Below are 23,886 nucleotides of genomic sequence, written 5' to 3'. Positions count from 1 at the left end.
TCTTCAGGGAGCTGTGCTTTTGACCTTCATAGCAAGAGCTGGAGAGGGACCTTTCACAAGGGCATGAGGTGGCAGAACAGGGGTAGTGGCTTTAAGCAGCCAGGGCAGGTTTAGGTTGGATGTTGGGGAGAAGTTGTTCACTGTGAGGGTGTGAGGCACTGGAGCAGCCCCCCCATCGAGGCTGTGGATGTCCCACCCCTGGAGATGTTCCAGGCCAGGCTGGATGGGCTCCTGAGTCACCTGCTCTAGTGCAGGGTGTCCCTGTCCATGGCAGAGCTGTTGGAACTAGATGGGTTTTAATGTCCTTTTCAGCCCACTCTGTCATTCTATTTCTTTAGAACCCTGTGGCAAAGACATCAAATGTCACACAGAGCCTTCAGAAGAGTGGAGTAAAGCATCTCTTTCTTTCTTATTTTAAATTTGCTACTGTCATATGAAAAGTATTTAGAAGGACGCGTGGTTTAGTGGTTGTTTTTTATGACAGTAGTTACAAAATAGATTTAAAACATTGTCTTAGCTTAAATTTGTAAAATGGACTCAAAGTAAATTCATTCTACCCTTCAAATTAGGGAAAGCTTTCAGGCAAAATTGAACAAGCAAAGTTTGTATCTGTTCTGGGGTCACTGAGGTGTACAGGCAGAGTCTTGCCTCCAGCAGGTAGCCAAATGCCACAGTTACTTTTTCCTGATCCAAGAAGCTGGCTGTGACTCCTCTGTAGAACCTTTGATCAGCATGAAGTGATGAACTTAAGTAGCAGTTCAGGACTGCTACTTAAACCTCATCTAACAATTATGGGTTGGTTGTGGACTGTCCTGAGGGCATGAACACTATTTAGAGAAACAGCAGTATTCTGGTATTCAAAAAATCAAAATCTGGTGACCAAATGGATGTGTTGCAGTTCAGTGTGTGAACACATTTTAGAACTGCTACAGCCAACAAAATTTTTTATTTATATTCTCTATTTTAGGTATTTCCATAGGAAAATCTGTGGTTTTGATGTTTAACAGATGCTAATAAAACTGCATAATAATTCAATGCTGGTGCAGTTTTAGCTCATGAAAAGTTTTGTCTTCGTGTCTGAGCTGCCTGGCTAATACATGCTGCAGGTTTTCTGTATGAGAGAGTTGGAGCTTTACTTGGCTTGATTTTGCACAAATAAGATTTGCACTATCTGAAATTACTGCAGTTTGGTAAATTACTGTGGTAGCAGTGCAGCCAAATTTCTTCTCAATTTAAAATGTTAATTCAGAGAGAGAGAAGCTGGTATATTAATCCACTGCCATAATGCTGGGCCTGCATAATGAATATGCTCATCCTTTAATGTGCATGGATTTTTACAGCCTGGAAGCTGCTGATTTATCCTGGAGAGCTGAGTTACTTCCAACCACCAAGGTAAGTGTGGACCTAACTTGGAGGGGGGAGAGGTGTTTCAGGGGGTGGTTGCAAGTCATAGAGGAAGGAGCTGTTGTGTTTGGAGCATTGGGACAGATTGCATTCCACAGGAGAGGGTACAAGAGGTCAACAGCTGGGAACTGGCAAGGGGCAAGCTGAGGGGTGTGTTCATTCATGGCTTTGCTACTTCCTTCTTTCTTCCTTCCTTTCTTTTTAAGGTTGTAATGCTGAAACTTCTGGACTACCCTTCTTTGTCCCACATTGTCATTCAGGTACCACCTGCAGTTGGCAATAAGGTAAAAAAACACCACATTCAGAAATTGCTTGCTTAGTGTATTCATAACTTTCAGGGGCTATGACAGGAGGAAGAGGAAGTATATTTAATATGTACTGAGTTACTTTCAGAAGCCATAGACCCACAGTGTAGTGTGGTTTGAAAGTAGCTTCTGTAAGCTCAGAAACACTTTGATAAAATACCAAACAATGAGGCATGAACTGTGCTTGAAATATGTACAAGGCCATGGCTCTCAAATCAGTTCTTAGAGTTCCTGCTGGAGATTCTAATGGTAATCTTCCTTGTTCTTCTTAATCCTCTGATTGTTTTCCTGAATCTTCATACCTTTGAACAGTCATTTCTCTTACCCAGGTTAGCAGAGGTTACAGAAAATGGAAGGCAGCACACCTGGATTCTGGGAAGCATAGGTCAGGTAGCTCTGCTAGCTCTTGAAACACAAATGGTGTAGTAGCCTGAGTTGTGCAGAGTTCAGCAGTCTGACTCTCACAAATGAGATGGATATCTTTGCAGCAGGAGCTCTCAGGATCCCAGTAAGAGGACATTTGGAGGCTTGGTGTGTTACCCTTGTGGATCTGGCAGACCTTTCCAGTTATCCTGGAAATGGCAGAGTACTGAATTGGAATTTCCAGTAAGATGGATCAGAGCTGACATTGCTTTCTGTGACACAAATAACAGTCTCTGAGTCTGTGGTATGTTAATCCATGAGCCAAGAAGTCATTCACAGCACAAATGAGTGTGATGTTCTTCTCTGAGTGTGTCTTCAGATAGTTGTGACAGAGGCATCTTGCAGTGAAAGTAGCAATGCACAATGTTCAATAAGCAAAGATAGAGGAGAGATCACTTGGGAAATGTAATTTGGCAAGTTCAAAGGCTTTCTAGTTTTGTGCTTTGGTTTAGATCTGTTTTTAATATCTTCAATTGCAGTATACTTTGGGCTGTGAATTCTTCAAAGAGGATTCCAGAACAGTCCAGCTCCCTGTAACACACATTTTTTCATTTGGTAAGTATAGCATATTGCTTTTGGAAAAAATGGAAAACTAATATAACTAACCTTTGGATAATAAATTTGCCTAAAAATATCAGGTCAGGAGGTTTTTGGGAGTTGTTTTTCACTGAAGCTAACACTGCTTTTGTTAACAACAAAGAAATAAGAAATGTGGGGGTTTAGACTTACAGATATGAAAGTATGTAATTCTCCTGGAAAAGAAATAATCTGAATATGTAGTGACTTCTCAGATAATTGTATCTAATAAGTGAAAATATTGTATCCTTTCCAGGATTTTCTTCAAGCAAAATTCTCTTAAATTCAACTGGATTACTTTATAATGTACAGCTCCAACACTTCAGCCAGGTAAAAATTCTATTTAAGTTTTTAAGGTGATGTAACCACTGTTTGTCTGGAGAAAAGTGAGTGAATTATATTTTTTTGTGTTCTAGATATATCAAGCTTTCAAAATTTATATAGACAGTCACTGCCAGTCACTCAAAGGTAAATAGAAGTCTTCTAAAGTACAAATTTATAAAACAAATTGTTGAAAATTTGTAGGAGCTAAAGTGTTCTCATGCAATAGAGTTTAGCAATGCTGCTATGGTCTGTTCAAATGTGTCTGTTGTTATCTCTCACTTCCCTCTTTAAGAAGGATGGTTCAACAAAAATGAGGAATTAGTATTTTAATGTTTGTTTTTCTTATTTCCCAGCAAAGGGAAGTTGAATTTCCATTTCAATTTCAGGATTATGCCTTGTATTGAAAGTGTTTTTTGAGAAAAGCACATTTGCCTAGGATTTTTACAAATGTGAATGTTGAGCTATGTAAGCTTAAACAGGATGTGTTGCTAAAGGACCCTGTTTCAAAAAAAAGAAAGTGATGAATTTTATTAGACTAAGGTTTTGTTTCATATTGGAAAGCAGAACTCTTCTCAAAACTGTTCTTCTTTTAAACATTGATGTCTCACTGTCTTTTTCTGTAATAACCTGAGTTTAACCATGTCATTTTTGTTTGCTGCTGACTGCTCTGATCTGCATTGCAGTGTCAATGGCAATGTAACTGCAAGCCCAGAGATTCTGTGTAGTGATCTATGTGCCACCTTTGTTTTACTGGCCCTGGAGTTTTTAGACACAGTTGCCACATGTTGTTCTTAGTTAAGTTTATATTTTTTAATGCTGTTTCATTTCAGAAAGAAAACCAAGTGTTTACAGACTTCATATCCCCTGGTCATATGAAGACTCAATAACTGTAGCAAAGTAAGGACTTTAACAATTAATGACTTCTTCATATGTTTTTTAAAGAATATTTGCATCCTCTTGTAATATTTCTGATGTGAGACAGTTTATCCAGTCTTAAGTGTTTGGCTTCTGCATCTTTTCCTCATTTACCTTTCTGCCCTTGTTGACACAGTTGTTTTGACTTTTCCTAGAATAAGGATACCTACCAATTGTTTGCTTAATAGTTCTCACTAATTTTCTTGTAAAAGAAGTCAGATATGCTGGTCTGAAATTCTCAGGATAACCATTGACCTTCTCATGAGTGGAGAACAGTGGCTGCTCTGGATGCTGGCTTCCTCCTGGAAGCCAGGGTTTGGATTACAGCAGCCTTATGTTTGCTTCAGCAGCATAGTCCTGACAAAATCAAATGATACAGCTTGAAATATATTTGTCACATATGAAGTTGAACAACCTGACTGTATTTTGGATGGTAGGAAAACTGTATTTCTAGTTTATTTTAGAAGTCTTAAGGATACCTCACAATTTCCAGCCCCCTCTGTTTTCCAGCAACATAATACTTTCAGGAAACTGAATTGTATTCCTGAGGATATGTTCTGTCCCTTCCTGGCACTCAGGATATTTGCATGTTCTGTGTGTTCACTGAACCTTTCTGCATTCCTTAGTGCCAAGTCCCAGGATAGTTCAGAGGAGAGGGAACTGAGAATGTTACACAGTTCTTTGTGACAGGATGAACAAGTTCCTTACACCATTTTGCTCCCAGCTTGAGGTGACACTTGGTGTGGTAGATCTGCTTTATGTGCACTTGTTGAGGACTGAGACACCTTTGGTTTTTCTGTTGGGTCACAAGGGCAGCAGTGACCATGTAAGTTGCTGTTTCAGAGTTCCATCTCTTGCTGAGATTTCTGCCAAACTGCACATTGCTCAGCCCCACAGTGACAGCAGCCTTCCAGAGTTAAACATCTACTCTTCCCCTGACTGTCAGTATGAAGTGAGTAAAACAGTTTGATTTTATAGCTAGTTTGCATTGCTGGATAATATTGCATAATTCAGTTTTTAAACCATAGCTAATTAATCTAAATAAATACTAAGCAAATCTAAAGGTGGGCTGTTTGGCCTATTTCAAATGTAGTGTGTGTTACAAGTATTTTGCAACAGCTGGGTTAGTACTGAAAGTTGGACTCTAAAACTTTAAAGCATTTGCTTTTAATTGTCAATAGTAAGGTGTTGCACATTTTAGTTGTAGGATTGCTGTATTCTAGAACTTAAATTTGCTTCTTAAAAATTGAAGTATTTTGTGCTTATGCTTACTGTTGTATGAAACAATATGTTTTTTTTCAAGGTAATTCTGAAGACATCACTTCTACAGGTTCTTGGGCAAGTAAGAAACCCTAATAATAAATTGATTTTTCTATGTCAGTAGCATCTATAGAAATTTTTACTTCCTCCCTTCCTTACTGTGGCACTTGAGGTTCCTTCTCAATGCCAAGAGGAGCACTATTCAGTGATCATTTTGCAGCCTTTTCCCTTGGCAAGGATCCCTCCTGGATGAATGTCAGGCCCTGGTCCTTAGAGGAGCAGAAAAGCTCTCTAGCTCTAAAGAGCTGCTGTAAATGTGGAGTATGTGGCTTTGTGGTGAGCTCAATATCTGTAGGTCACTTTAACTTTCTAGCCTGATGAGTCAGTGGTGTTAGAACTTTAAAATACATTTGGCATCAATTAAGTTGGGGGAAAAAGTCTAAGTAGGTCCATATGTTCCTTTTCAACAAATCTTCTTCAGTTATCAAATGAAGAATACATTTCGACACGGGGATCAGTAAAAATAGACTGGCCATCTGCAGCTCTCTGCAGCTAAAGAGTCATTAATGTGCAAGCACCTAAGTGTAGTGCTGGAATAAAACTGGCAAGGTTCTCTACATGAATTTATTCATTCAGAGCAAGGATTTTTCATTTTGTTGTTATTTTACAACATTTATAGAATTTATAGGCTATTGGTTATTGGTTATTAATCATTACTTGAGAGAGTGGAAGCCAATTAATACATGCATATAATTGCTTCCAAAAGTTCCTTGCCTAAAAGCATATATAACTATATGCAGATTTTGCTTGAAAAGTGGCCTTTAAATTGTTTTAAATTTACTTTACAGAAATGTAATACTTGATTTTTTTCATACTTGTCTTGACTGGGGGAAAAAACACAGTTTTTTCTAATTTGATCATTTATCCAAACCTGTGTCATTAACTGCTTATGAGAGATTCTAATATTTCCCACCTATAACATTAATTGTTATTAGAGATTATCAAATATGCATTTAAATGAGAAGCTGGAGCTTTTAAGAAAGATTTTCTAATCTCATTATCATTCTGGCTTCATGATAATATTTGTGTATGTGTTTTTAAAATATATTTTTATAGATAGAAATGAAGTTTTCCCTTTATCCTTGTCTTTCAGATAGTAAGGTTCCATGCTGGTGCTTTTCCAGTCTATATTGTTTCTAATATTCTTCTTACTTATGGAGGACAACTGAGCACATTGAGATCAACAGGTAGCTTTCTAAAAATCTGTATATTTTTCTCTGTCACAAGTGTATTTAGGGAAATTGTTTATTGAATCTACTGATGAAAGACTAGCTAAATGTGAATTTTTTAAGCTAAATATCATTCAAATTATGGAAATACTTGGATCCATGCTCTTCATTTTAATTTTTTTTGGCTGGCAGTTCTTCAAGGTTGTGTTGTAGCAAAATATTTGTTTATTATTATTTATTTATTATTTATTTATATATCTTTTGAATTGCTGTCCCTCTCTGTGAAATATTGGTGTTGCACAGTCGTTTAGAATTATCAAGAATCTACTTAAAATACATGTAAAAGTTTGAAATACATTGTTAACGTGTAGAAAACACTATTTCTTGCAGGAAGATGAGATTTGCATTACAGCTTTGGTTTGCTGTCATGTCTTCAGCCAAAAGGCATTTTTATTAAAATTCAGGAGGTGTTTGTACAAGCCCCACAATGTCTCTAGAAGCTCATGTGCCATATTACCGTAACGTGGGTACCACATTATTACGTTCATGTGGGTGACCCAGGGGAGGAAGAGCTCGGTGGCAAAGTGTGCAGCCTTGCAGTGCTCTTACAAGGCATGGTTATCTTGTTTTCAAGTCAACTCTCATTGTCAGAATTTATATTTTGTTGTGGGTGATGTTTGTTGAAGTTCATGCCGTGGCAGTAACTACAGATGCTCTCTGTTCTTGATCCTAGGCCAGTGTTCAGACTTCTCCCTCCAACTAGTTAGGACAGCAAAGCCCTACAAAGTAGAACCTCTCATAAGCATTGTTGTGTTTCTGCTGGGGTGAGTTGGCATGATTTATTTGTTTCAAACAGAGGTTTCAGTTAAACTCTTGCTGGGGAGGACTGTTATTTTATCTGTAGTCACTGTAAACACCTGTCTGTTATTTTGCTTGAAAGACTGTAATAGAAGGAATAGTTGATAGGTATCTAACTGTAAGAGCAATTGGAAGTGATAAATAATACTGCTTTCATGTTTTTGGCAGGTTTAACTGGTTTAGAGAGATCTGGGAGTCACTGTCACTGCCAGAGGTGGATGCTGCTGTACTGAGTAGTCAGGATGCATGGTTCCCCCTTGTGTCCCTGATTCTATTTCTTTTTGGGACAGGCATTGCCTACTGGAGTGGAGTATTTTTCTCTACATCTCTGAGACTCTTCTCTTCATTATGGTTAACTCTGATTAGGTAAAACAACTTGATGCTATATAATTATGCTCTTCTAGATGACTTTAATCCTGACAATTATTTTTTTGTTTGTTTCCTTTGGTGTGAATGCTTGGGCAAGATTGAATTCTGGGTAGATTGAATTTATACATGATTTTAGACATCTGGGCTTGAAAACAAGCAGAAATTGATGTCTGAGAAGAAGTACAACAGGAGTTTTGTTTCTGGTTTGTTTGTTATTTTAGACCTCCTGAACTTCAGAAAGATAAGTTGATTACACCCAGCAGACTCTGTGGGATGATATCTCTTGCTTTGGTTAGCTGGACCACTTGTGGTGCATTTGCTGTGCTCATTATTTATCTCCAATACTTGTTCAAGGTACTGAAAGCCTAAACATTTTGTATATGTAACTGAATTGAAAATTGTAGGTGCTTTGAATTAATCCCAGGTTAAAAGCAGAAATCCAGATTACCCTTTTTCATACATAAATGTTGTTATTCTCATACTTGAAACAGATATTTCTAATCTATCACTGTCATAATCCTATAATCTGTAGAATTTTTTTCTTCTTTTGTTAATGCTTCTTACAAAGAAATGTGTGGTCTGACATGCCCACTACAACAATGCAGAAAATTGAAAATTTTAACTTCTAGCTAGGCAATACTATAAAAACAAAGACTAGTAGCTCCCTTGAAGAGTCAGGAGTCCTCAATTTCTTTTCCTGTACTACAACTTTTGTGTGAAGAATCCTTACTAAACAAGCAACTGCTTGTCTTCCAGGTTGTAAAACTGCATGTAACTGTAAGAGCAGAGCAAAACATGCACAACAGGGTGAGTCTGTTTCCTGCTTCTGTTCCAAACTCTGGCCAAAAATTGTCTGGCAAATTTCTGCCTAGGTACCCTTAGGTTGTGCTGCAGTGACTGGATAGGTGTAGTTCACTTGCTGCATGTGTGGTGTGAAAGAACAGGCAGGCCATGAGCAGCCTGCTCCTCACACATGACTGCTGTTGGAAGTTTCTGCAATGCAAAATTCTCATCTAAGAAGAAAACTCTCTCTGAATACACACAGATTAACAGTGTTTGTCTAAATTTTGGTATTTGATTACGCATGGCTTGTCTTAAAAAAAAAAAATTCTGGGTAATAATCTATACTACAGGTAAAACTGATTTTTCTAGAGAGGCATTGTGTGGAGTTCAAGGTATTTTAGTCCAGAGATGACAGAAAAGATGTGTTAGATGAATATGGACTGAGACTGATGTAAACAGGGAGCTGCTGAAAACACAGTGAAGAAGTGTTGGGTTCCAAGTCCATGTGGACTTTATTTTCTGGATTACTTTCAAGTATAGGATCAAAGATGTAAGCAGGTGTGGATAACAGCATATGATAAGTACCTGCTCCTTTTTGCAAACATACAACAAAGTCTGACACAAAAAGTTGTTGAAAGTTTTCTTTGGGTTTCTTTGAGTGGGTTTTTCATGTATTTAGTTGAAAATCCTCTCCTTTCATCTCTGTATAATATTTTGTTTCGTTTGTGGGGGTTGCTGTCACTGGAAGTTAGTATCTGCCAACTCATTCATTTATCTTTGCTGTTTATTCCTGCAGGTAATATTTTACTCCCAGTTGCACTACTTCCTATATCTTTCCTGTGAATGATCATCTGTGATTTTTCACCCCCGTGCTTTATTGCTCCTTTTATTTTGTTCTTCCCCCTTCCAGGAACTGCTTTTCATTTCATTGGATTCAGGGCATTTACAGTCTCCATTCTTTTCTTCCATAGACATATAAACTATTAGTGTATGAGAAATTTCTGGTTAGATTTAGATACTTTAAAATTGGACTTTACTTTTGGTGGCATTTTGAGGCACAAATTGCAGATTTTCTTCCTAAATCACAGCTGGTGTGATGCTGTTAGGATATTTTTCCCTTCCTCTTTCCTCAGCATGGGTTCTTACAAGCCTGTGCACATCTTTGTGACTTCTGTCTTTCATTTCCAGGATTCAGGCCACTCAAAAGAAACTTCACAGAACTCCAGTACACACACAGTCAAAGCCCAGAGTTCAGTGGGCAGCGTTCCAGAAGCAACACAGTCTCCCTCCAACAGTAAAACATCTGCTGAAGCTGCTAACAGTCTTAAGCTGCACACTACAGTCCTTAATTTATTCACGTGGATTGTGCTGCTCAGCTTGCCATCTTTAATTTATTGGTTAAAAAACCTCAGGTAAGTTCTTAAATTGACACAGAGGTGGAAGAAAGTTACAGGAACTTTTGAAGATAATAAAAATTATAAATGTTTGGTTCTTTACATTATTAGTTACCTTACAGTTGTAAAGAGTACTGTTAATTCTTATTGTTTTCTCTATGCTGTCTGGTTTGTATTGTGGTGTAAATAGGTGTTAAGTGAATCAGTGACATGTTGAACAAAGTAATGTTTCAGAAGGGGTTTAAAATCAGGCTGGGATGCCATATTGATTTCATGTATATTTTTTGTCATCAGCACATGGATATTTTTTGGCAGCCTAGTTTAGAAGTGATATGCTTTTTAAACCATTTCTTTGCAGGTACAATGTTAGGCTTGATCCTGATCCCTGTAGAACCACAGCTATTATCCTTGTATGCATCTTAGAAATCCTAATGAATTCAAGTACTTCTGAAGTGAAATCAAGGTACTGTAGCCCAATCTCTAGTTTTGCTTTCCTGCTTCTTTGTGAATTACCATTTGTGTGGTAAAAATTAATTTATGTTGTAATTGTTCAGCCTCTGTAGAGATTCATGTACTCATATGGTTAAATCTAAAAGATGAACTAAAATGTGCGTGAAGTACCTCTAGTTCAGCTAAGAGGAAAAAATCCCCTGTGTTTGCCACATGGAAATAAATGAAGTATGTGCTGTCTAAGCAATTGGCTGCATAATAACTTCCTGAAATATGACTTCTTAACTCACAATTCATTGAATCCTTTCAAGTGTCACAGAATCCAAATATGTTGAGCAATTATTGTCAGTTACAAGGAAAAGGGAATTCTACAGGATTGTAGTTATGTTCCTGTAGCTCCCCTTATGGGAGTAGAAATAGAATGTGTTCTCTACTGGACTAAGAAGTTCTGGGAATTTGGTTTTGCTGACAGAATATTTCTTGTTGAGATATGGAATTAGTTAATGTCTCATGAGTGACAATCAATAATAACAAATGTCATTTATCCTCTTGACCAGTACCTATTATCTCAAGTGATCTAAACCATTAAGTCCTCTTATGTTACAGAGAACAAATTTCTTAATTATTATAGTTTAATGACATTAACCTTTTTGAATAATTTCTCTTGCTTATGCATCAATTTTTATGGCACATTAGACCTAGTTGTTCAGTTTTAAAGATTAACAAAGCCTTGAAATAGAAATTATTTTGCAAAGGAAAATTATATATGGCATTTGCATACTTTCTGCATATGTGGCTACAAAATTATAATCTTTTTCCTTTCTATTCTTACAGTAAACTCTTGAAGATTGCAGCCAAAGTTCCACTCCCTTTGTCTGTTGCAATGCTGGCCTTTGGACGAATGCATTTATACAGAGTCCCACACTTTGTAACCTTTTCTCTTCTTCTACATGTGCTGTGCTGTTTTGTGTAATGTTCATTCTACATAGGACAATGCACCCCAGAAACTTAACTCTGGAGATGGGAAAAATTGCAACACAGAAATGCCTAAATTAATATGATCAGTAGTTTACATTTTGTGGGAAAGAGGACAGAACTGTGAATACTTTACAGAAAATTTATGGTTTTATTCATGTTGCTTAGAAAACCTTTCCTGGTGTTTATTTCATGTCTCTGAAAATGGAGTGATTTAACTGTGTATAAGTACATGACTCATATCAGTGCAACATCTCAATACTCTGCCTTGTAGACACTTTGGTATTTCACTGTACTGCTTTGTGGAAACCTTTTTTACTCACTGTGCCATGCAGTGTCTGTGTTCTGAACTTGCATCTCTTGCAGGTCTAAAGTATGCTGGTTAAAACTCAATACATTTCAAGCACACTGTGACTATCACAAAAACCACACAGCCAAGTATACTTTGAATGATTTTATGTTACATTCAAAAGCTGCCACATTTGTGTCTAGACAAACTAGAATGTACTGCTTATATAGAACTGTTATTTCTATCAAATCCTTTGTTCAATCAGTGTGAGTTGAACATTTGTGAGATTATTGCAAGTCTTACACATTTTACTTTTTGTGAGAGTGAGAAGACAACAGTATTCTATGTAGCTTTCTATTCAGGAAGGATACCAGCAGATTCATAAACAATTTGCTGTAATGTTGTTTTAAAACATTGTCAGTTTTCTCTGGAATTTTGAAATTAATCCTTGGACTTTGTCCATATGTGGAAGCTAGCAAACATTGAGATATGCTGTGAGTTACCAGTGCAGTTGCTGCTCTCTTTCTAAGTAGACAAGGCAGGCTTTATTCCTGTTGTAAACAGAGAACCAACCATCTCCTAATAAATGCCAATACATAAAATGAATATGGAATAGTTACAGCCCTGCAAATTCCTGTCCTGCCATACAGTGCTACCTTCTGCATGTGGGCAAACTCAGTAATAGTGGGAAATACTGACCATAATTATCAGCTCTGTATAAATTTTATCTTAGTGCCTAGATGCTACAGTGACTGCCATTTGTAATAAAGCCTACAATAGCTATGTGTAAGGAATTCTGTCCCCTGGGCATGTGTTTTGCCAACAGAAGAAATCTCAGCAGTCCTTAGGTTTAAATGATGTATTGATTCTGTGTAGAGATGAGCTTACTACTTGCTTCTGTGTTAGCTGTCTCTGCTGTGTCTGAGATACCTGTTACCTTCAGCTGGAAACACTAGACCAGCTCAATCATCACATAGGAATACCAAGAGGAAATCTGCTGCTCACAGTCAATCAAGAATACTCTTGATCCAGTAGTACAGCCAGCCTGACCCATTAATTCTATCATATCTTAATAATCTTGCCTAAGTGCCTCAGTTATTTCTTATGTGTTGTTAGGGTCAATTCCTTTGAGCAGCTGGCTGGAAAGACTCAATTCACACAGTGACTTTCCAAAATGAAGGACAAATGTGAAGAAAGCCACGTGTGTTTTGTTTGCTTATATCCATGTCAGCAGTTCAAGTTATTAATAAGTCATTACAAGTGCTGTAACTGAGTAAGGGTATTGTAGTTAGCCAAACCACTGTCACTGTTATCAGTCATCTATGTGCTGGTATTCTAGTCTTAACCTTTTCAAAAAGAAGGTTAGATTATATATCGTGTTTGTAAATCAGAAAAGTTATTTGAATAGATTATATCTTGATATTTTCTAATCAAATGTATGCTACAGTATATGTATATAAGATAATTTGTGTGACTTAATATACTTGTAGCTAAATGCACCAGTTGGTTTAACTAGGAATTGCTGTTCAGACATAGAAGAACAGAGTTGTTGTACTTGCAAATGGCTGTGAATGAAAGATGGTGGCAGAACTGCACAGGGCTGGCAAAGGGCTGTGAAATGTGCAGGGTCTGATTTCTGTGGAAGATAGTTTTCCTCGACTTTCATAGGCCCTTTGGCTTAGTACTCTCTTTTACTTCTGATTTTGTTTTGCCACCTTAGCAGGCTCTTTCTGCATGAATCCATTTGTTGGAACTGTTGGAAATGAAACAGACTCGATATTTGGTATCTTTGATAGCTTTCAAAATATGCCATGAAGTGAAACCTACTGAATTACAGCAGTTTAGGATAACACTTTTTTTTTTTTCATTTAATGAATTTTTTTTTTAGCTGGAGCTCTATCGATGATTGTTAGAACTCTTCATAAAGTGAGTTCTGGTATCTTGTGTATTTTCCTGCCTGATTCTCAGGTTGGAGGTAGGAGTAGGGATAATCCTGAGTCTTAGATCCCAGATGACAAGAGTTTTTCACATCTCACTCAACACTCCCTTTTCTCAGAGATGGTTTACCTTTACTGGGGAAAGGAGGGGAAGTTTTACTCCTATTTTGAATTGAAATGCCTTGTGTGCCATTTAATAGATTTAAACTGTTGGCAGGGATGTGTGTCTGGATTGTGCAGTGATCGTGGACTGGACAACTTCAGCTGTTTGGTGGATTAGGAGTTAATCCCAATTAGATTTGCCATACAATCAATGGATGGTAATAGGATTAGAACAAGTCTTAGAATTCATCCCGTTCTGAGAGAGGATGAATTGTCCTACTTGTCATTCTGAAAAGGACTAGATTTTGTAACAGTCTGAGGTTGTTTTTTAGGTGAAATACAATGATTGTTTGTTGTTACTTTTGGACAAGAAGGTAAAGTAGGTAAATCTGTAGTTCTGCCACTGTTCAATTATTATTACAGCAGAAACATAGGATAACCCTATATATATATATACACTGTTAATTGCTTATACAAGGAGATATAAATATTATTGAAATATCTTTTATTATGAGTGGGCTGCCTATATAAAACAGCTTTTGGCAAAAACAAAGGTAGTATTTGGCAAATACTACCTTTAATTGCATTAAAATTCCACTTTATTCTTCACATTTTAGATTATCTAGACAGTGTGGGAGGAGACCAGGGCACAAACTGTAAGGGTTTAGACCTCAGGATACATTCAAAATAAAAACTATTTATGTGGATCTAATATGATTTTTTTAATAAGCTCTTAGAGACAGAATGAGGAAACAGGGTAAGACCTTAAAATATTAAATGCCACTAACTTTTGGTACAGCAGAGTCTTTCTTTGACAGGGAGAGATTTAATGAGAAGCTTTGGTGATAGCTTCATACCCTGAAATTACTCTGGAAGACTGTAATCTTTTCTGCTTGATGTCATCAAACATGTTCCTCACTGTCTCATCATGCTATGTATCTACCACTTCACAGAAAATCTCTGTGTCTGATAAGGAAAAACTCACATCTTCACTGGAATTGGCAAATGCACCTTGGAACTGAGTGAATTAATGTTGTCCAAAGCCAATCATCTTAGCTGTGATTTAAAAGTTGCAGTGGGTCACATTTCAGCATCCTGTTGAAAGAGGATTGGTTTGGGGGTTTGGGTGGGAGGTTTCTCTGTATGTTTTATTTCCAAGAAACCTGCAGTAAATGGAATTTAAGTTAGTATTGTATCTGACATTTAGAGTTCTGCCCTGATTTTGGTTTTTTCATGTAGCAAATCCTTAGTATTAATTTGCTGTGTTTCAAAACAAGTAGATTTCTAATGACAGAACTGTGAACAGTGCAGTAGGAATACACTGTAGAAGGCATAGAGACTGGTGGTATGCCTAAGTGAATTTTTCATCTATAACTAATTGGACTAACTTTAAAGTCAGTGATTAACAAAATGTATTGACATTTAACCTCAAAAGCATTGCATATGTCAGTGTTTGATACTTCTCATTTTCCATGTGTTTGCCAGTAACAAGTGATGAACTCACTTGGTGTTCTGAAATCTGATAAATCTGATCCATCTGACAGCACAGAATAAAGTCTGTTATGTAGTCATTAATAAATGTAAACATTTGAGAAACTTTCATTTGAATCAAGTTTTTTCAACACAGGGTTGAGTGTGTTTAGACTTTTGTTGTATTTATACTGAGATAAAACCAGCCATTTACTGACCTTTAACACTCTGAGCTATGAAAATGTTTTTGGAAGTGGCTGTAGAGTCTGTACAGAATTGTGCTGCTGTTCTAAGTCACTAAGCTACTAGAAAATTGTTAGTTATAAAGTAGACTGAATTCTTGATGCTTATTTTCCATTTAATGTTTTAATGGTGAATGTTTCTCGCTTAATTTACAGCTTTGACTTATTGCATTTTTTTTTTCTGGGAGATAATCAGTTTAGCTTTTGTAAGCACTTAGCACTGTAAAATATAAAATTCTCATCACTATTCCTTTAGGGGAGACATACTTTTGTCACCAAAGCTCCATACTGCTGTTGTATAGCCTCCAGGAAATGTGTGACAATGAAGGACAATTCAAAACTAGTCTGTTTTTTATTTTAAAGTACAATTTTTACCTTTTTTTTTTAGAGCCAGAACTTTGAACTAGAATATTAGAATCCATAAAGTCTTAAAAATTTTGAAAACCTTTTGCAAAGACTATACTTCCTGATGTATATTTTTATTTATGAGTGAATGTGTTCAAAGCTTTTAATCACCTCATCTATCCTCAAACTCAATTAAAAAGTATACACTTTGTCTTATTAATAGACACTGCTTCTTTTAAAAATGAATTTTAAGCATTTAGAGAGAAAATTCCGTAGCTCTTACTTAAGCAAATCTGCCCAGCCCTCAATTTTTCATGTGTCTAAGCACATAACTGCCTCAAATATGTGCTTATTGCCTTGTAGGATGAAAACCTGAACTGTGCTATTTTGAGTTTGTTTGCTTAAGATGTAAGGTTTCTTTCTGAATTTTTAAATGCAGACAGATTTTGCTATTCATGCTGTCATAAATAAATCCTGTAAGCATTGTCTCTCTACAGTTACTGGCAGCTTGTGCTCTGAATCTGTGGGAATGTGTGGTGTCAGAGCTGAGTTTGTCTCTAAAACCCAGGAGTGTGAACATGATAATATTTGTTATTTGTGGCACAGCACTGTGGGTCCTCCATCCCCATCTCTCTCTGGTTTGCAGTGTCCCTGGCCTGTAGTGCCCAGGAGTTCCCAGAGCAGTGCAACTGGGACTGGCCTGGCAGAAGTGCAGCAGCTTTGTCCTGCAGACTCCTCCTGTTTGTTAAAATATCAGCCAAGACTGTTTTCCCCCTCCAACTTCAATAATTCCAGGGTATATCCAAGTATCAAATGTGCAAGTGTGCTGATGTTTATTTTTGCAAAAGGCTAAGTGCACTGTTTTAGGATCAATTCAGGTTTCAGTATTTTCCACCCACTTGAGTCTGAGTTTGGAAACAGGATTTGAGGCTGCAGCACCTGGAATGCTTTACAGAAGTCTACAGGAAGTAGACAGGACACATGATTAGAGTGCCAGACCAAAACTGAAATGTGAAATTCCTCACTGTGACTTTAAACTTGTAGCTTTCTAGAGAGAGAAAAAATATATATATATACTGTGCCTTAAACCAGTAAATGAATACACTCTGACTGTAGCCTGTGGACTTCCATAGCCTTATGTTTGATTTTTGAAGTTGACCAAAATTATTTGTGTGGATCATACTGAAACTTGATTTGGGAAAAATGCTTAAAAAATTATTTTGACCCCATTTTACTCTTAGAGAAATGAAGATTTATGACAAGTGCAGCATATTTTTTGTTTGGAATCACACCAACCAAAAATCAGAAAGCTTTAGCTGACCTGAACTTTTCAAGCCTTTCTGTTGTGACCAGAAGAAAACTAAGGAAGGAAAACTAGTTGCAGATATCTGTCTCAGCTTTGAAGTCTGTGTGTCAAATTATTTTAAAACATTTTGATATTTGGTCCTCAATTAAAAAAAAAAATCTCAATTTTAGTTTAAGCATAATACTGTATTTAAGCAATTAAATAGCAAAATCCTCACCATTGTGGGAAGAAAACTACACAGGGGCAGGGTTGATTGTTTGTGTTAAGACTCCAGAAGTTTTGAATACTAAATTTTACTTTTTATGAAAAATATTCACATATAAATCCCTGGAAGTTCACATGTAGATTCCCTTTTTTGGAGAAAAAAAATTACACTTTTTTATCCTAACTCATTAAGAAAACTAGAAATACCTAAGATCTTAAAATCTTGTTTTAATATAGTAGAAGCATTTCTTATGTGTATTTTTTAATACAAAGAGCTCAGGAAAAGCCATGGCTGGCTTTTCTTATTTGTCTCTAGAGGATTCTTTGCATGTTTTGAACAAATTGTGATTTTTTCCCCCCTCCCATATAGCACTGAACCTTTGGGTGATTAGTGGGGAGGGAAGGATTTGTTGGTTGTAAAAGGACTTAAAACTTTGAAGAAAACATGTAATTTTGGGGAAAATCTTATCACTTCTCAAAGCAATCTGTCTTAGAAGTTTTTAACTCTTCCTCTGTGTTCAGTTATTATGTAACTACCACAAATCTGATGTTGTACATGAACTCTTAATATTTACAGGTTTTTAGAGATGTTGACAGGGTCTTATCTATAAATGTTTGAATAATGCTATAGCAAATTGCTGTGCTTATAAAAATGTTTATAACTAAGTTCTTACAGATCATGTCATGTATCATAAACTTCAGCAAAGGCCCTGTCTTGTGAGATGCTGAGAAAACCTTGGAGAAAAGGTATTTTCAGGTGATGTTGTAATTGCTGAAAGATGGAATCTCATGATCTTTAAAAACTGCATTTAGATACTTTTTTGTTGTAGCTGAGGGTAACTTGATTGGGAGCTGCTCTGGGATGTTCCTGTTTTGTTTGGTGGTTTCCCTGCCTGCAGTGTGTACTTCAATTTGGTTTTTGTCTTTTTTTTTTTTTTTACCTAAGTGTGCATGACTTCAAGTACACTGTATAGCAAATGCCCTGCTAAAGAAACACTTGTATATATTGTGTATATTTTTGTATGGTATTCCAACGTGCTTGCATTGGTACAAATGGTTGTAAATGCCAAGAAGTGCCACTTGCCAGTGCTGCTGTGTTACCTGTATGCTGTTGTACAGCCACGCTGCTGAGTGTTGTGAGCAGTGTCTGCCTTTAGTCCTGCCTCAGGTACTCATGTGGAGCAGTTTGGTGCTTTTCCTTCTGACTTGTAATCCTTGGGATTCTCAGCAGAAAATAAAAGTAGTAAACAAAAAGCCTTGTGGTTGGAGCAGTGCTTTAACAGTGCTTCTTTCACACCTCAAGTACAGTGCAATGAAGATGGTTGGACAGACAGGGGGAAGCTTGGCTCAGTGTCTCAACCCCAACACCTCAGGCTTCCTAGCTGGGAAATGCAATAAAATTCAATGTGTGTGCTGAATAATACAGTTCATATAGAGCATCATATGTATAAAACTTGTTCTTTTTTTAAATTTGTACATTTCAGAGGTGAATTGTGTAGAACTGAGCAAGCAATGGTATCAGCATTTTCATCTTCACAGCAATTTAATTCAAACATACATGAACATTACTTCCTGTGCCAGAAAATTTATATAATTAGTATAGACACTTTGAAAATGTTTGATTTATTGAAGATGTTTATCAAGAAAACCTGATGCTTAAATTTGGGTGCATTAAAAAGGCAGCCCCCTGACATCTGGCTTTGACAGCATTTGTTAAATTTAGCTACTGTCCTCAAAAATGAGGTTGCAATTTAATTCAGTCAGTGTAAGTATACTAATAGTATTTTAATATGAATGTGCTCTGCTTATATTTGACTTTCACTGAAGTAAAGAATTGAAATTACTAAAAAAAGACCAACCCACACATTAAAATGAGCTATAGGTCTAAACAGACTTTTTAGCTCCTACAGTTTCTCAGAGCTTTTGCTCAGGAAGCCACAAGTGTGTATGGATTTTTTTCAGACAGCTCACAGAAAATATATGCTAATTGAGTCTCTTGCATATCTGCATGCTTCATCAGTCACCCACATTGCCTGAGTTCCTCCAGTAACAAAGCCCGTTTCATATTTGCAGATGACTTCAGTATGTTTTATTAACTGAATACACTGCATATCCTCAGTTCTTTGTAAAGAAATCAATGGAATAAATTAATTGAGGGGGAGAAAAGAGGTAGAAGAAAACTGCCAGCTCTTCTGGCTTTTTTTTCCCCCCTCCTCTTTCCAAAGATAAGGAACTAAAATCTAAAACCAAACTGTAAATCTTGCCTTTTCCCCTTTCTGTCATTTTCTCTACAGGAGCATATTTCTACTTCTAGCTGAAATAAGTATCTACCTAGAATATCAACAAAGACAGTTCCTTTATGCTGGGACCTGCATTTTTTGTGGTTTTTCTGGTCTGTTTTGGTTTTCTACTGCTCTGTTCTTGATGAGATGAGTCCAGTATCTGGAAGCTGAGTGTAATGAAACATAATTGATGTGGCTTAATGGATTTTCTTTTTTGTGTGTATGATTTTTTTAAAACTTCAAATATGCAGAATAATAAACAAGCTGGATAAGTTGTCTTGATTTTTTACATATTACTGTAGTCACAAAAATAAGCTGCTGTATTAGCAGAAGGGAGTAAAACAGAAACAAGTGCTAACTGTGGAGTTATCAAGTGTCCTCCCCTTGCCCAGTGCATATCCTGGGGACATCTGGGTTTTCTTCCATTGTCATCTTTGGCAATGGAAGACTTGGTGCTTGGGATCAGCTTGAAAATAACACTGCTAGGATTTTGTTTACTGTGTTGCTAATGATATTTGGATGTCCAAAACTTCACCTTCCTGGAAGGGTGGTGGCAGGTATTTATTTTGCTTTCAAAATTTAAACCAAAGAAAAATGTAAAGCTTCTAGTCAGACACAAACATCTACACTCTGGAGTAAGATGGTGGTCAAATATTTTTAATTTTAACATGTCTATTTAGGGATATATGTGATGCTAAATCATGTATCATCTACATAGCAGAGAGAAGAGTGCAGTGAAATAATAAAAAATGTGAGCAGCTTTGATATGAAGAATGCTGTGCACTAAAGCCAGGGTAAATTAGCAGAGTCCTCCTTGCAGCATTTGTCTTAGTTTGTAGTGTGACAGGAGGATATTAACTGCTGATAAAATCAGGGTAAGAAAGCAATGCTTCCATTGAAATGTTATGATTTTGGATATTGAAGCAGATCTTACTTTTCCCTCTCTTTTTCCAGCATCAAGAGAGTGATCCATATCTCATTTACTTGAAAACCATTAGTCACCATTCTAGAGAGACAGCTAATTACTTTTAACTAAAAATAATATTTTGATAAAGCTGTGCCATTTCTCCTGAGAATTGTTTTAAACTTCCTGCATGCCTACTACCAATTTCTGCAATACAGATTGGGAGGAATTTGTGCTGCACTCTTCAATAGCAACAGGTCTGAAGAGTACCAAGGATGAAATTCTCAAGGGTCTTTATGTCATGGTTGGAAATGGAATCATTACTGTATTTTTGAGCTCCTGCTAACGTCATTGACACCCACCTACAGTCTACTAGAAATATAAGTGCAGAGATCAGGTTGTTCACAGATTACGAGGAGACCAACCAAGAAGGGGCAAGCCAAAGCCAAATTCCCTGGTAAGCTCTATTTTAAAGAATGTGAGAGGGAGAATTCCTTTTCTCCCCCTGAGTCAAGTTGTGAAATGGATCTCTAGTATGTTAGACCAGGCTGTATTAAATACCATTGCACTTGTTATTATATGTAGTAAAATGTAATGCAGTTTTATAAAACTGAGCTCTCTGGATCCTGAGTCACATTTTTGCATTTTCCTTGGAGCATGCAGAGCTCTGGTGCTGTATTAGCCACTGAAAATGGCTTTATGTAATTGTGAACTTACAAATGTAATATTTTGTGTTGAGTGTTCTGCTGGTCCCTCAGAAGAGAGTCCAGTGTCTAGAAATAGCTTTGGTATGGGAAACACTTGTTTAGAACAATTTGTCCTCCCGAGGACCTTAGTACTATGAAAACAAAGAGTTGCTAGCACATGGGTGTAAGCTGCAGCGGGCAGACTTTGCTTGGATTCCCATGCTTTGTGTGCTGCCAGTGACAGCCATGTGGGATGTAAGGAGTATGTGTGTCTGCCCTTCTTACAGGCAGTCTGTTCATCTCCAGCATGTGGAAAGGGCTGCTCCTGGGTCTGTGTGTAGTATTGGCTGTGAGAGGACTGGCAAAGGGGGCTCCTTTCCAACCAGAAGATAAATGGAAGCCTCTTGATAACCCCAGAAACAGAGACCTGGTAAGGAAATGTTTCAAGAAGGAGAGCTGAAGTTCTGTGTGGTTTTTTTGTTTTCCATGAAGAGACTCCTTATTGTCTAAATTTAAAGGCAAGAGGGGGCCATTAGATGTAATGTTAGGAGCTGTGCACTTTGTATGGTCAATAACCATTTCTCAGTCAAGATGTACCCCTTAACTGAAGAGACATTGTCAGAGCACAGTAGTGCTCAAAATGTGCTTATATCTCCATTCAGCAGCTTTCATTTTTAAAAAATTATTTTGATTATACAGCCATTTGTTTTGTGAAACAGAAGAGGAATGATTACTGTGTTTCTTTCAGATGTGTGCTCTGATTGCATGTTGTTTCATCTCATGGAAGTACAAATAAGTTTGCATCTGACAGCTATGAAAATACCACTCAGAGAACACTTGCACAATCTTAAAAAGAGTTTGTGAAGGAAAAGAATCGGTTTCCTGTAATATTTCCTCAGTATTTTAAGAAGCTTTAATTTCTCCTTGGAAGTGATTGCTGGGGAACAGTTCGAATCAATTGCCCATTGTTGCTGACTCCTACTGGAATGTTTCCAGAGGTGTCCTGTTTGCTGCCAGCAAGGGCTTGGCTGTGCCTGTTTTCCAACGGTGCAGTTGTCTCTCAGCCCCCGTGGGTCAGTGGGGAGCATAAACGAGCAGGACACAGTTGCTGCTCTTCTGACTTCTCACAAGATGCACAAGCCATGGATGGAGTGGGCAAGTCTCAGTTAGGTTGCCTACACTGTGTCAGGTTATGATCAGAACTGAGGATTTCATCCCACAGAGGAATAAACATTTCATCTAATTTGTGTCAGGAGAAATAATTAATCTCCATGGGTCATGCTCTGTTTATTCTCACATCCACAATCTGCTCAGTTTTTCAGAACACTCCAGGCTTACTTCTCGGGCAGGGGTCTGGATCTCAGGAAGTTCCCAGCCACTTTCACTGTGAACAATGAAGGACCAAGGCTCTACTCAGATCCTATTGCTTCTGCATTTGCAGATTATGAAGAAAAGAAAAAATCCTTTCAGAACTATTTCAAAGGCTGAAAGATTCTGCTGATGAAGGTAAAAGAGGGTGCCTTGTCCTCTGATGTTATGTGTAATCAAGATTCTGACTGAAGTAGAGAAGCAACTTCTTTCTCAGAAGGAATTAAAAATGTAGTACCTTGACCCTTGCCTGAAGTGGGGTTTAAAATTCTTGATGCAGAGATTTATGAGGTCATTACTACTTAGATAAAATAACACAGGGTCATTGTGCAGACCTCTATAGACCCTGATTTTTTTTGTTTTCTCTTTTTTCTCCCCTCCTTCATATGGAGGAGAATTCTGAAAATTCTAGTAATAGGGGATGCAGGTTTCATGAAAAGAGTAAGATTACAAATTGTGATTAATGGTTTTGTGTGATACAAGTATATTAAGAAAATTAATTAGCATAAGTTATTGCACTAACAAAGCATACATTCTCCTTTACATTCACAGTAAATATTGTTTTCTTCTGGTTTACAAATAGCTGAGAATTTCAGTAAGATTTAAATTCAAGCATTTTGGTGATTTACTCAGTATCTTAAAGTGCTTAAGTTGTAATCAATATTCAGCTTAGGATTTCCAGCTCTGTCCTGTTCTTGTCCTGTTTAACACCTTGTCTGTTTATCATCAAAATCAAAGCTTTATTCTTACTATCATGAACCATAATAAAGACTGCACTCAAATTTTAATACTAAATTCTCTTTTTCTGAGTTACGTAATGAAAAATAGAGGCACCACAGAATGTGTATTTTATGCACAAAAAAAATGAAAAGGGAATTCAGAAGGGATGCTCTACTATACATCACAGCAGCAGTGAGAAAATGACTGGTGGAAGTTTTGTCCTGCATAATTCAGGACGCTTGTGGTAGTTCTTTTCAGTGTTCAGAACTGTTTTCAGGGAACAGAGGTTCAGCCAGTGTTTTTTTTTGTCTTGGTTTGGATCATACCTTGGTTGCATATGGATTTTTGTATTAGTCTCACGTATTGGTATTTTTTGTCTTTTTTAGGCATTAACTTCGGAAGTCCATGCCAAGTGGAAACCTTCACAACAAAATTTTACTGCTTTGACTTTTTAACTGTTACCTGACAATTCCAAAGTTTCTTCACTGTCCCCATTTCTGCCAATAGAATCTGGTGTCCTGCTGCAATAAGCATTATTCTGTCTGTTGACAAATGTGTGCTACTGCAGTCTGTGAGCAGAATTGTGCTTAAGTGTGAATAAACGGGGAGTGCATTCAACCACTGCCGAGTGTCTTTGTTCAAAAAATAAACCTTCCCCTTCCCTGGGAAATAAACCTTCCCTTTCAGTTTATTAGCACATGTCCCCGGGTGTTCTGTGCCAAGTGTTCACATCCCCTGTGGGTACAGCCCCGTCCTTGGTGGCCCC

The 23,886-nt window shown here is 37.2% G+C and overlaps 2 protein-coding genes across 2 annotated transcripts in view; both read left to right on the top strand.

Moving 5' to 3' along the window:
• The window catches only part of PGAP1 (post-GPI attachment to proteins inositol deacylase 1), a 32,998-nt gene extending 15,821 nt beyond the window's left edge, over positions 1 to 17,177 (top strand). The window contains exons 12-27 of the mRNA XM_014269794.3: positions 1,341 to 1,392; positions 1,611 to 1,688; positions 2,612 to 2,687; positions 2,965 to 3,038; positions 3,125 to 3,176; positions 3,863 to 3,929; positions 4,791 to 4,899; positions 5,251 to 5,289; positions 6,361 to 6,454; positions 7,170 to 7,260; positions 7,463 to 7,660; positions 7,885 to 8,017; positions 8,420 to 8,470; positions 9,635 to 9,858; positions 10,199 to 10,303; positions 11,125 to 17,177. Coding sequence (XP_014125269.2) covers positions 1,341 to 1,392; positions 1,611 to 1,688; positions 2,612 to 2,687; positions 2,965 to 3,038; positions 3,125 to 3,176; positions 3,863 to 3,929; positions 4,791 to 4,899; positions 5,251 to 5,289; positions 6,361 to 6,454; positions 7,170 to 7,260; positions 7,463 to 7,660; positions 7,885 to 8,017; positions 8,420 to 8,470; positions 9,635 to 9,858; positions 10,199 to 10,303; positions 11,125 to 11,263 — 1,582 coding nt within the window. The 3' untranslated portion in view covers positions 11,264 to 17,177. The remainder of the gene's footprint in view (positions 1 to 1,340; positions 1,393 to 1,610; positions 1,689 to 2,611; positions 2,688 to 2,964; positions 3,039 to 3,124; positions 3,177 to 3,862; positions 3,930 to 4,790; positions 4,900 to 5,250; positions 5,290 to 6,360; positions 6,455 to 7,169; positions 7,261 to 7,462; positions 7,661 to 7,884; positions 8,018 to 8,419; positions 8,471 to 9,634; positions 9,859 to 10,198; positions 10,304 to 11,124) is intronic.
• Positions 17,178 to 17,319: 142 nt separating this feature from the next.
• On the top strand, positions 17,320 to 23,738 carry C10H2orf66 (chromosome 10 C2orf66 homolog). Its single transcript, XM_074548236.1, has 4 exons — positions 17,320 to 20,803; positions 21,320 to 21,462; positions 22,347 to 22,538; positions 23,507 to 23,738. The coding sequence occupies exons 2-3, from the start codon at positions 21,340 to 21,342 to the stop codon at positions 22,518 to 22,520; spliced, it is 297 nt and encodes a 98-aa protein (XP_074404337.1). The 5' UTR covers positions 17,320 to 20,803; positions 21,320 to 21,339; the 3' UTR covers positions 22,521 to 22,538; positions 23,507 to 23,738.
• The last annotated feature ends 148 nt before the right edge of the window (positions 23,739 to 23,886 follow it).

Source organism: Zonotrichia albicollis, chromosome 10, assembly GCF_047830755.1.
Source record: "Zonotrichia albicollis isolate bZonAlb1 chromosome 10, bZonAlb1.hap1, whole genome shotgun sequence".
Classification (NCBI taxonomy): Eukaryota; Metazoa; Chordata; class Aves; order Passeriformes; family Passerellidae; genus Zonotrichia; species Zonotrichia albicollis.
This window is presented reverse-complemented; position numbering and strand designations above follow the sequence as displayed.